At 41.4% G+C, this 13,339-nt stretch overlaps 1 protein-coding gene across 1 annotated transcript; it reads left to right on the forward strand.

The window, feature by feature from the left end:
* The first annotated feature begins 1,829 nt into the window (after window positions 1–1,829).
* Window positions 1,830–2,306, forward strand: LOC119992770. Its single transcript, XM_038839562.1, has 2 exons — window positions 1,830–1,948; window positions 2,012–2,306. The coding sequence occupies exons 1-2, from the start codon at window positions 1,830–1,832 to the stop codon at window positions 2,304–2,306; spliced, it is 414 nt and encodes a 137-aa protein (XP_038695490.1).
* Window positions 2,307–13,339: the final 11,033 nt, after the last annotated feature.

Genomic DNA, 13,339 nt, shown 5'->3' on the forward strand with positions numbered 1-13,339 from the left:
TGTTCATTTCATATTATTACTTTATTATTTTATCTATCTATCAACCCTGACACAACCGAAATAATAGACTTTATGTGTACTTCCTTTATACAAGTTGGTCCAATGAGAAAAGTGAAATAAACACACAATTCCCGAGGTTGATCTTCATTCTTCTATAAGTACCCCCCTCCATCCATATGCGGGGGATCGAGCAATTTCCAACCCAGAGAGTACAAAAAACAGTATTTACCAACCTTTCACAAAATATACTCAGACTAAACACTAAAACCATAGCCGGTATTCCATCTCCGATAAATACTGACTTAATCATCGGAGCCTCCACAACCGGCACCACCAAAACCGGTTAAGGAGTTTTTACGGTTGTTTTTGTCGTGACATTTGTAGGATTTAAGGTTGCAGACGGACCCCACAGAGATAGAAATTGACCTTTCAACGATTGTAGCAATTTGCCCCTACAATTTGGTGCGCCAGATAGGGGGACTTTTGCAAGCATTTAATCAAGAAGATTTCACGACAAGCTCCAATTATGGCTGATACCAACGAAGCCACTAACAAGCAATTGATGGAATTCATGTAAGCTATGAGAGAAGACACTCTAAGAATAAAGAGCAAATGAATGCGAGATTAGAGTCAATGGCTAGTGATAATGCAGCGCTCCGCGAAGAGATGTTACAACTCAGAAGTCAAAACACTCCCCAAGGTCATGATCTTGTTTCAGTCCAAATTCCACCTTTCCCCCACCTAGAACAAACACCACCTAGAGACCCTTTGCCTTACCCTCTAAATACCCAATTCGTTCCTGGTACCATCCCCGGAGGATATGATCTTCTACCTCACGAGGTAAGGATCCCGTGACAGAAGAAATCCAACAGAATGTCAATAGGGATGCTCCTGTAGATTTGACAAATTCCCTGAGAAGTAGGCCTCTATAGCCACCATATTTTCCCGTTGCACCTTTCACAGGGCCTACTATAGCTTCTGTTGCTCAGGCAGTTATGGCCAAGCAGATTATCGAGTTGAGGGGAGATATAGATAAGTTAACCAAAACACCTCCCGCCTTGGCCAAAATCAATGCTAATTGCTATATGGGGTCACCATTTGTCGATAGTATATACCAAACGGATTTGCCGCACAGGTTCAATGTGCCGAGTATAATATTGTACAATGGGACTGATGACCCTGAGGATCACGTGGCCCATTACAAATTGAAGATGGGTGCGATCGCCATACCGTATGGGATGCATGAGACGTGTATGTGCAAATGATTCGGATAAACTCTTACTGGTCCTGCTCTGCATTGGTACATTAACTTACCCAACGACAGTATCGCTTCTTTTGAGAAGCTAATCGAGAAGTTTATGATACAGTTCTCGAGCAGTCGCAAGATCCATAAATGTTCTGATGACTTATATCGACTGCCACAGCGAGTGGGAGAATCCCTCCATGATTTCTTGGCTAGGTTTAATACGGAGAAGGTATCTATACCCTATTGCGATCCGGGAACTGCTATACTAGCACTCCGGAGTTGTCTTCTCCCAGATGGGGAGTTTTATGAAGAACTCACAAAGTGTGACATAAGGAGCTACGAAGAAGCTCTTGTTAGAGCCAGTGTGTTTGTTCGATGGGAAGAGGATGCAAGGAGAAAACCATCCTATCCCCCTAGAGAAGAGAAACGCGATGATAAACGTCCTAAGAATGAGCAATCCACCATTGGTGAGCCTAGCAATAATTGGCGCTCCCGCAAGTCTGGAGCATCCGATTAAGCAAAAAATTGTCCGGAGTATCCCCTCCGGATACATCAAGTCAAGGCTGTGCAAGTTTTGAAGAAGATGGGCAATGAGGTGAAGTGGCCACCCAAGAAAGAAACTGAAGGGTGGAAAGACCCTAAAAAATGGTGTGATTTTCATCAAGATATTGGGCACACCACTCCTGACTGCCGAGGCCTCAGGTATGAGGTGGATTACTTGCTGAAGAAAGGTCATCTCAGAGAGTTGTTATCTGAATGAGGTAGGGCCATTTGGGAGAAGAGGAAAGTCGATGACCCAGAGGCATTACCACCGCCACCACCAGTTACTCAAATTTATTGTGTAATCTCTGGAGGACCAGAGATTAGTGGACTGTCTCATACCTCTGCTAAGAAGCATGAGAAAGAAGCGGCGAACCCAGCTGCTAAAATGGCACGGTCTGTAGGGACTTTCACTAACCAAGTGATGGTCTTTGCTGATGACGAGGCCACCCAACTTTTACATCCACACCATGATGCTTTGGTGCTTACGCTTCAGGTTACAAACATTAATCTGAAGTGAATCTTGATTGATAACGGAAGTTCAGCCAATGTATTGTTTTTGGCTGCGTATAAAGGGATGGGTCTGGATGAGACCTTGATATTACGGAAGTCGACAGCACTTATTGGGTTCAATGGCGAGGTGAGCCATTCATTGGGTGAAGTTGTGTTGCCCATTTATGCCCCAGGATTGAACAAGCTGACCAGGTTCTCCATTGTGGATTCACCTTCTGCCTATAATGCCATTCTGGGATGCCCTTGGTTGCATGCCCTAAGGGCCGTACCCCCAATTTATCACCAAGTCCTACACTACCCTACCAAAGGTGGTGTTAGGGAAATCTTGGGTGATCAGCACTCTTCTAGGAGTTGCTACAAAACCACCATGAGTCCTCATAGCAACTACAGAACCAGGCACCCGGTCTGGAGTCAGATGAGCCAGGAATGGAGAAGCTTGATGAGGTACAGATCCATCTTGACTTTCCAGATCATAGAGCCCTGATTGGAGCGCAGCTGCCAGTTCATCTACGGGAAAGGTTGATCCAATTCTTGTCGCAGCACACATCACGATTGTTTCGCATGGAACCACGTAGATATGACTGGGATAGACCCTGAGGTTGTAATGCATCAGCTCAAAGTCAATCCTGAATATCCTCCTATTAAGCAGAAGAGAAGGAAATTTGCTCCTGAACGAAACCTAGTGATTAATGAAAAAGTCCAGAAGTTGTTAGACAACGGGTCTGTAGTGGAGGTACAGTACCCTGACTGGCTAGCTAACGTTGTCGTTGTGAAGAAAAAGAATGGCAAATGGAGAGTCTGTATTGACTTCACAGATTTGAACAAAGCTTGCCCGAAAGATCCATTCTCGCTGCCACATATTGACATGATGGTCGATGCGATAGCTAGTCACGAGTTGCTGAGTTTCATGGATGTTTTTTCTGGATATAATCAGATTTTGATGCATCCGGAGGATCAGGAGAAGATGACCTTCATAACTAAAAGGGGAATTTATTGCTATAAGGTGGTGCCCTTCGGATTGAAGAATGTTGGAGCCACATACCAGCGACTGGTGAACAAAATGTTCTCGAAATATCTGGGGGACACAATGGAGGTGTACATTGATGATATGTTGGTAAAATCATTGGTTGCTGGCCAACACCTCGAACATCTCCAACAAGCATTTGATTTGCTGATCAAGTATAACATGAAGTTGAATCCCACCAAGTGTTCCTTTGGGGTGGCATCTGGAAAGTTTCTAGGGTACATGGTCACGAAGCAAGGAATTGAGGCCAAGCCAGATCAGATTCGGTCCATTTTGAACATCCCTTCTCCGACTTGTGTCAAAGACATTCAGAGACTTAATGGGAGAGTAGCGACGCTCAGTCGTTTTATCTCCAAATCGTCCGATAAATGCTGTAATTTTTTCTCTACTTTGAGGAAATCTATTAACTATAAATGGATGCCTGAGTGCGAGGATGCTTTGAACCAGTTGAAAGCCTATCTCACTTCCCCTCCGTTATTGTCTAAACCTAAAATCGGGGAGCAACTGTACATGTACTTGGCTGTCTCTGGGGTAGTAGTAAGTGCAGTTTTAATCAGGGAAGAAGATAAGAAGCAGTTGCCGGTGTACTATGTGAGTAAGAGTTTATTGGATTCAGAGACCAGATATAGTTTGCTGGAGAAGTTGGCTTTAGCTTTGGTGGTTGCAGTCAGGAAGTTGAGGCCATATTTTCAGTGTCATTCGATTGCGATAGTGGCCAACTTTCCCCTAAGAAGTATTCTACATAGACCTGAGCTTTCTGGAAGAATAATCAAGTGGGCGGTCAAGCTTAGTGAGTATGACATCACATATCAACCCAGAACAGCGATGAAGTGGTAAGTCTTGGCAGATTTTGTAGCTGACTTTGCTCCATCGATACAGCCAGAGGCAGACAAAGAACTACATGATAGATCAAGCACCAAAGGTGTGGACCCTATATGTAGATGGCTCTAGTAATGTCAGAGGCAGTGGTATGGGAATTGTGCTGATTTCTCCAGAAGGGAGTGTGATTTCCATGCAACCAATAATGAAGCGGAGTATGAAGCTCTGATCATTGGTCTGATGTTGGCTAAGGAACTTGGAGTAACAAGTTTGAAGGTTCACTCATATTCGTAGCTAATAGTGAATCAGTTTCTTGGTTCTTACCAGGCCAAAGATCCCACGATGACTTGCTATTTGGAGTTAGTGAAGGAATTGCAGACGTACTAGCCAACCTTGGGTCATCAATCCAAACAACCCAAGGACAGACGATTCCTCTGGTACATTTGAAGTGGCCATCGATCAAAAGCTAGAAGGGTTCAGAAGATCAGGATAACAATGAAGTCTTCCCAGTTAGTATGGATCAGACATGGATGACTCCATTTATCCAATACTTGGTTGATGGTGTTTTACCGGCAGAAAAGAACGAGTCAAGACGCATGGTCGCCAAAGCTGCACAATACACAGTACATGATGGGCAGTTATACAAAAGGTCTTATTCAGGTCCTTTACTACGGTGTGTAGATTCAGTGCAAGCCCAGTATGTACTTGCAAAATTGCATGAAGGGAATGCGATAACCATTCTGGAGGAAGAAGTTTGACTCATCATGCGTTGACAACCGGGTACTATTGGCCAACGATGAGATTAGACGCGATTGATTATGTAAGGAGATGTGACAAATGCCAAAAATTTGCTTAGATTTCTCACATGCCTCCAGAGAGACTCATTCCTATTGTGGCGTCTTGGCCCCTCATGAAATGGGGAATGGATATAGTTGGGCCCTTGCCTAAGGCATCAGGTCAGCGACAGTATTTTCTGGCAATGACAGATTACTTCACCAAATGGATAGAGGCTGAGTCTTTTTCATTGATTAAAGATCTTGATGTGAAGAAATTTGTTTGGAAGAACATTATTTGCAGATTCGGAGTGCTCAAGGAGATTGTAACAGATAACGGCCCACAGTTTGCTAGTCACAAATTTCAGGAGTTTTGCGTAAATTGGGGAATAAGGATGGATTTCACAACGCCAAGCATCCACAGTGCAACGGTCAAGCGAAAACATCCAACAAAACCTTTATCAAAATCCTGGAGAAGCGTTTGGAAAAGGCCAAGGGAGCTTGAGCTAATGAATTACCTGGAGTGTTGTGGTCTTACAGAACAACTTCACGGACGCCTACAGGGGAAACTCTTTTTTCTCTTGCTTTTGGATCTGAGGCCGTTATACTAGCTGAAACTGGGCTTCCATCTGCCATATTCCAGTGGACAAATGAACAGCGGAATTGGCAGGACCTAAATGATCAGTTGGATACAATTGATGAACTCAGGGACCGAGCGCTCACACGAACAACAGCTTATCATGACAAAATGTCGAGGTACTTTAACAAGAATGTCTGAACTAGAGCATTCGAGGAAGGAGATAGGATGCCTCGAAAAGTCTTTGAGAATACCAGAGAGCAGAACGCTGGGAAGTTGGGTCCGAATTGGGAAGGTCCATATTCGATTGATAGAGTATTAGGGAATGGCGCCTATAAACTATGCAAAGAGAGCGGTGAAGCCATCTTACATCCTTGGAACGCCATTCATCTAAAGTTGTACCATTCCTAAAAACTCTGAATTTTCCGTCTTTATGCTGTTATCATTTTTTGTATAAGTTTCTTTAAATGTCTTTAATATTTAACTTGTATAGTCCATAGTAATCTGTATGTTAATAATATATGAACTAATTTAAGCATCGAAGTGTCGATGGGAGTCCCATCGACCTTTGACTGTTCCTTTGAGTGCAGGAACTGAGTACTGTGAAGTCCTGCAATTCAACAAGGTGTTCAGGCGCCAAAGTATAGAGGCGCCATCATTACAGATAAGCTTTCTTAATTAACATTTGCAATTTATACTATTTGCGGTATAAATACAAATAATTATAATAAACAGTATTAACAGAACGTTATAATTTTATTGAAAATTCAAGTTTTGTTACATGAAACTTTCAAGACCATAGATTTAAACTTTCGTTTATTTTTTCTACGGTCTCCTTAATCAAAACAGAGAGATTAAGGAGAGAGTCTTGAAGTCTGGGTGTGTCCTGCTCCATAGCTCGTGTTTCTGCGAGTCCTTGTAGTTGTGACAGGGTACTCCCCGCAGTTTGTAGAGCCTTGGTAAGTTCTGCAATCTTGTCTTCCTGATCTCCGATATCCTTGTCCATCTCCTTTATTTCTCTCTTCAGGTCAGTGATGTACTCCGTAGGATTGCGGTAGTCCGGGGGAAGGAACGAACTCACGTCTTTAAAATCATCCAAGTCTGAGGGAGAGTTGACAGAGCTTTGCGAGGCAGCCATTCTGCGATAGTAGAAGTATATTTTCTATCGCAGTATATTTTCAGAAGGATTGATTCCTTTGTCAGTACATGTTAGTCTTTATATAGGGAGAAATTTCAGCTTTTAATCTTCTCGTAAATACCCAAAATTAAATATGCAATTAATTCTTTGCGATAATCAAAGAATCATGATTAACTTTACAACCGATAAGATCTCTACATAAACATTTAATGTAGACAAAGAAGTCTAACATATTAAAGACTCTAAATCTCTAAATTCAATTAATATAGAGAATTGTAAAAGGCTTTTGAAACTATCGTTAAATAATTAAAACAATAATAAATGAAAGTTCAGATTATCCCAATCGGCGTATGCCATTAATGTATTTATCACTGGGGGACAAAGGTTCATCCAGTATTAAAGACTTGGAAACATTTAATAAAGATTAATAAATCTCTAAGATATGTAAAAAGTATTACAGTGTACCGTCGCCAAAACATGGCATCGCCAAAACGATTGACCATAGTTGGATTTCAGAGAAGCCCAGTTGGACTGACTCATTCCCAGTATTAGGCTACCACCGTGGGGTATGCCAGGACTGGCAATGAAGCCAGGCCAATGTTGCTAATACAATAAACCTTTCATAGACCTTGACCATAAACACAGATTTCTGCTACACCGTGATAGAGGGCACTGATGATCAAACCCACTGTCAGTGGCAGGCAACTCATATGGGCTTTGCCAGAACTGACAGTGTAGCCTAATCATCAGTACCAATATCACTGAATTTTATTCTCAGATTCTCTTTAAACCCTTGTGATTCAGCTTGTTCTACGTCTCTTATATAGAGCGTAACAGGCTCGCGGATTTATCTTCCTTCTGAGTCCATCACTAGTGTTTGGTGACACTTGGAATCCTTACCGAGTTTTCCAGTGCCACTTGGCATAGTTATTCAACTCTTAGGGTGTACTTAGTCAAGATTTGTTAATGTATTCCAAGATATACCCTATCGTATGCATTAAATTGGATATAATGGGCAGTAAACGTCCCTTATAAACTTAACCAGTCTCCCTCAAAATCAAGTGCTCCAGTTTCAATTGAACTTTCCTAGTTATGTCCCAAAAGTCCAACTAAAACTGGGGGACAGAGTAGGGTGGTCAAAACAAATATGTGTAAGCATCTAATAGAAGCAGTTATAGATAATAAGAATGAAAAGCTATAAACAGAAATGTTAAGTACTTGTAATTGTTTGTTATGGAAAATTGAAAGAAAGTTAAAGCGCGAAATGTCAGACAGCTGCTTCAAATAACTGGGAATTAAATCAAAAGTTTAAATATTTTCTTCCATAGTATCTGTTCCTATAGCTTCTGTAGTAACGGGAGGTTCCGCACGTGAGGTATCTTGATCCACATTTTCTGACTGAGGAGCTGAAGCTTCAATCCCAAGGATTAAAGGTCCAGTTGGAGGTTCTTCTCTGGCGGTACCAGAGGTAGAAAGAGTATCAGTACTATTGTGTGCTGGTGACTCGACTGCCTCTACGGGCAGTTGCTCTGCAGAAGGAATATTGCTTTTTGGAGGCGTTAATTCTTTTCCTGTGCCAGTGTCTTCAGGTTCTTCTTCATCAACAACCCATCTTTGGTTAGGTTGATAGTTTTCAAGCACTATTACAGCCTTCTTGAGCATCAAATCTACATCCCATTTATGATGTTCATTGTTCTAGTATTGGGTTAGCAATCTGAACCTTTCCATGGCTTGTCCAACGCCTCCCATGACTCCAATTTTGATGATGTAGTTTTCTTTCATTTTTCTGGTCATTTCAACCTTTTTTGCAGTCTTTAAAGTCTGCATTGTCAATGAATCTTTTAGCAGGTCTCTTTCTTTGGAGATCTCACCAAGCTTGTTGGACTGGTTGTGCAGCTGAGATTCAATTAGCTTTACTTTGCCTTCAGCACTCTCCAGTTGCTTGGTAACTCCTTCCCAGCAGTCTTTGAAGTATTGAGCATCCCTGGTTGCTTGAGTAATTCTTGACTCAAACTGGTTGGCCTTGTACGCATCATCGTTTATTTTCTTCTCCAATGTACTCAATGATTCGGCTGAGTGCAACAGCTGCTCATCTGCTTCTTTCAGTTTTTCTTCCAACCTTGTGATTTGAGCAGACATTTCAGAGTTTTATTTTTCTCTCCGGCCAGCTAAAGCCTTAGTTCTTCCTGTGAGGTGGTGGTACTGGATAATTTGTCTTCCAACAATTTCACTATGCCTTCTAGCCTTTCCTTTTCAGTTCTTTCTTTAGCCAATGTGTCAATAACATTCTCTCCAGATCTCAATACTCCCTGCAGAGCCTGTAAGAGGTGCAAAGGATGTAAAATCAGACATATACGATTAAAATGATTATTACATTGGATATATCTGGAAACTTACAGTGAAACAATGAGCTACTGAGTAGTTGAATTGGCTAGGTAAGGGCACAACAACCAATTTCCTAGCATCTTCAGGGAAGATAAATTTCCTGATACCTATGGGCGGAAGAACAGGAGCAGAGGAAACAGTCAACGATTTTGGAATTCATATAGATATTTCTTCCATTTCACTCCCTGTGACATCCAACCTAAGCCTAGGTTGTATATCCTATTTTCTCTGGGCAGTGTCCTCTTCTTCTCGATTACCCATTGACGGTAGCTCAGTCCTTGATCCACTTGCCACAGTTCCACCTCTAGAAACCTCGGTTCCAAAATTATGTCAACATAATCAATAGTTATTGGATTGAAATCCCCACGGTATTCTGTCTCGAGTGTTTCCACTGGCTCAGTAGAATCTACTCGTGCAGTTCTGATCCTGGGCAGCCGTCTAATTGAAGGAATTATGTCTCCTTCACCTTCATCCTCATCTGTTTCGTCATCCAGAACGATGGCAGTAGATGTAGACATGGCAGTCATAATGGGAGCGCCACCCCGACCTCTAGGTCCTGACGCTATAGCGTCGTGAATAAGTTTTCTACAGACTTCTATTCCATCGTCGACATGTGGAGCTGCCACTACAGTTACTGATTTCCTACTGACTTCTGTGATTTTTCCTTTTCCCTTGCCAATAGGTTCTTCTTTTTTCTTCAATCTCCTCTCGGAATGCTCTTCATTTGTTTTTCTTTTCTCTCCAACTTTCTTAGCCTTAGATGCCTCCGCAACACGTTTAGCTACATCAAAACCTCCATCTGAGGTTTCCTGATTTTTCTGAGTTTGTTCGGCATCTTGCATTAGAGCCTCATACAGGTCATCAGCATCAGTTATATCAGTAAAAACCTTTTCAAACATCTTAACACCTGTACATAAGGGAAACAAGATAATAATTCCATAAAGTACATTGACTGTAAAAAATGAAATATTCCTTCATGCATTTATAAACGCTTACTGATATATCTCCAAAGCACTGATCTCTTCAAATTATGAGGTGTCAAAATATTTTTGCGAGATCTTTTGTGTTCTCCTAAGCTGTAGAATGCATTCACTCGTTTAAGCACCTCTGAAGTGGGTTTCCATTTGCTTAGGAAATTCCGTGACACTGCAAAGAAACAACGTATAAGATTTAGTAGTAGTTACTCACAGGTTCAAGAGAAAAGAAACTTACTGTCAGCCTCAGACCAATTCAAATTTATGTCTCCATGAAGCCCATATACCAGGGCGCCCCTAGCAAAGATATATTTGTCTTTCCAACCGCCACTATAGTCGTTAGATACAGTGTTAAGAATTAGGTGTTTTCTGTTCCTTCGTCGTACTAAGGAGTACCTTCCAGGCCCGCTTCCTTTAGCATAATATACTACCATCAATTCATTAATCCCAAATTCCAGGTTTTCCTTTTCAGCCAAACATTCTGTACTCAACAATATCCTGAGGCTGTTGGGCATCCATTGGCTTGGACATATTTTCCATACTCTACAGGCCTTCGCAAGCAAATTTGGAATGGGGAATCTCAACCCTATGACGAATGACCGTATATAAAATGGAGACCATCCAAGAACTTGATGATCAACTCCTTCTGTATCAGCACCGGGTCTGATCTCGATTGATGGATGAATCCTGTACTCCCTTCGATAAAACTCCATATCACTCGCTGCTAAGACCGACTTAGGGTTTAAACTCTTCGGTATCAGAGGTCCTTCAATATGGCCGTTTCTATTTGAGTCTTTATCTTTATCATGAACACTACTGGATTCGGTTTTTTCATCACCTGATTCCTGACTTCCCGACCCAGTCCATGAATAGTTAACACTGGTTTCTTTTTCATCTCTGGTTTGGCCAGCGAAAGCCCTACCGCTTCTAGATACTTCTTCGTTTTCTGATTCTTGATTACCAGGTCGAGCCATTCTACCCAATGTAAACTTAAGGCAAAAGGAGATGAGAGTTACCTTCGATTAATACGGTATGTGTGGTGGTTGATTTCCTCTCTTTGTGTCTTCGTAGGATCCAGAACAATTTCAGTGAATTCTGATTGAGAGCTTTTCATCCAAGTAATATAAGTACAATTTTTGAGTTTCAGAGTTACACGTTTACCAAAATACCCTTACATTCATCATGACGCACGGTTTCTGAAACGTGCTCCCCAAGAAACGTTGGTCGTAACAATTCAAATTTTTACTGTGCACGTCAGGTGCATTAAATACCTGTCATTTCATATTGACACGTGTTACGAAGTATTACCGCTAATATTTCTATTAAAATTTAATGTTAACTTCAGTATGATGGCGTCCATATGATGTTATTTTTTGATACAATTAGTTATTCCTTTGAGGTAGTTTACAAAAACTACTACTCATCAATTGGTATGCACACCTTTACATGACCAATGGAGTTGGTTTTAGGTAAAGACAATTGTTGAATCATCTGTGTTTTCATAACATTCTCATCTCATTGATTATGCTGTTACTCATGCAGTGGCCATTGAGTATTCTTTCTGCAGGTACTGAACATTACGATTACCTATATTCAATAGTACATACAAGGTTACGTACGGTGGTCGATATCAAACACAATTCGATTTCATCGGAAAGCTAACATGCTAGCGCCAATTCAGGCAATAGCAATAGTTTCTCTATAGTCATCATGCTAGCGCCAATTCAGGCCACAACTATGACTCCAATCTAGCTCTAGCTTTTACGCTAACGCCCATGCTGGCTATGTACAACCTCAAACAAACGAGGTTGTATACTTCGTCAACCTCAAACAAACGAGGTTGTTTACCATACAGCTTCAAACAAAATAAGTTGTACCTCATCAACATCAAACGGACATAGTTGTACTAGGCTGTACACGCCTCTCCAGAATACGCTTCATCAGGATACGTTTCATATACACGATATCTCAGATTATCTGTGTTACACATTCCATTTCATGTTATGCTTACTCAATCATTTCTTGTTCATTGTAGGGATACATCGTGTACTACTCTCCAAGATGAATTTGTTTTCATGCTTAGAGAGTGGGGGACAATTGTAGGTGCCAAAAATGATATGGCCCCACATAGTCATATAACAACAAATCTAGTTGGACTATCCGGGATCACAAACCTAACCATTACAGTTAGGCCCGACTTAAAAGCCCACCATGAGGCCCAAGTATAATCTTTAGATCACTGCTAAGTAATGTAGCAGTCATCTGACACCATATGCGACATATCGTCTGACACTTGTTGCATGTGTCTTATGGTATATTTACTTTACTCTGTTTATGGTAACCTTTCCTTAACAAACAGGAACTAGGTTTCAGGACATCTTTACTGTATTGGCGGCCGTATAGAGGCGCCAATATAGTAAGGGCGCTGGCACGTAGGAGCGCCACTTCATGAACTACTTTTCCCGTAAAGCAGTTTCTGTCAATCCAGTTTACGGCCGACATTTATGGATGTGACAGGCTCATATCCCTAGGTATGACTTTCTTTCATATACGTATCTATTCATTAATTACCGCCTACAATTCAACCCATACCCTCATCGACACTTGTCTTGTTCATTTCATATTGTTACTTTATCATTTTATCTATCTATCAACCCTGACACAACCGAAATAATAGACTTTATGTGTACGTCCTTTATACAAGTTGGTCCAATGAGACAAGTGAAATAAACACACAATTCCCGAGGTTGATCTTCATTCTTCTATAAGTAACCCCCTCCATCCATACGCGGGGGATCAAGCAATTTCCAACCCAGAGAGTACAAAAAACAGTATTTACCAACCTTTCACAAAATATACTCAGACTAAACACTAAAACCATAGCCGGTCTTCCATCTCCGATAAATACAGACTTGATCGTCAGAGCCTTCACGACCGGCACCACCCAAACCGGTTAAGGAGCTTTTACAGTTGTTTTTGTCGTGACATTTGTAGGATTTAAGGTTGCAAATGGACCCCACAGAGATAAAAGTTGACCTTTCAACGATTGTAGCAATTTGCCCCTACATTCTTGTGTCCACAAAATCTAAAAATGATTTTTTTATTTACTTCTCCCTCCTGCTTCTCCTCTCCATTGTAGCAAGCTATAAGTAGATCTATGCACGAGGGCTTCACTTTACAATTATCTCTCTTCCTTTTCATCAGACATCTTCTTCGTCTTTGCGATTTGCTTCTGGATTTTATTTGCACCTCGATGGGTTCAATTTCTTGGTATACACATGCTTGAATTGGTACTGGACGCTCTAGGCGTTGCAATAGAAGCTCTTCTTCCTCCTCCATGATCATTGTTG

The sequence above is a fragment of the Tripterygium wilfordii genome, chromosome 23 (assembly GCF_013401445.1).
Source record: "Tripterygium wilfordii isolate XIE 37 chromosome 23, ASM1340144v1, whole genome shotgun sequence".
NCBI lineage: Eukaryota > Viridiplantae > Streptophyta > Magnoliopsida > Celastrales > Celastraceae > Tripterygium > Tripterygium wilfordii.

Bases quoted from the DNA above. Each gene is read 5' to 3' on its own strand.
- LOC119992770 (XM_038839562.1), top strand. From the start codon at position 1,830: ATGGGCAATGAGGTGAAGTGGCCACCCAAGAAAGAAACTGAAGGGTGG. The intron at 1,949-2,011 runs GTATGAGGTGGA...TGAATGAGGTAG, and splicing joins CCTGACTGCCGAGGCCTCAG to GGCCATTTGGGAGAAGAGGA.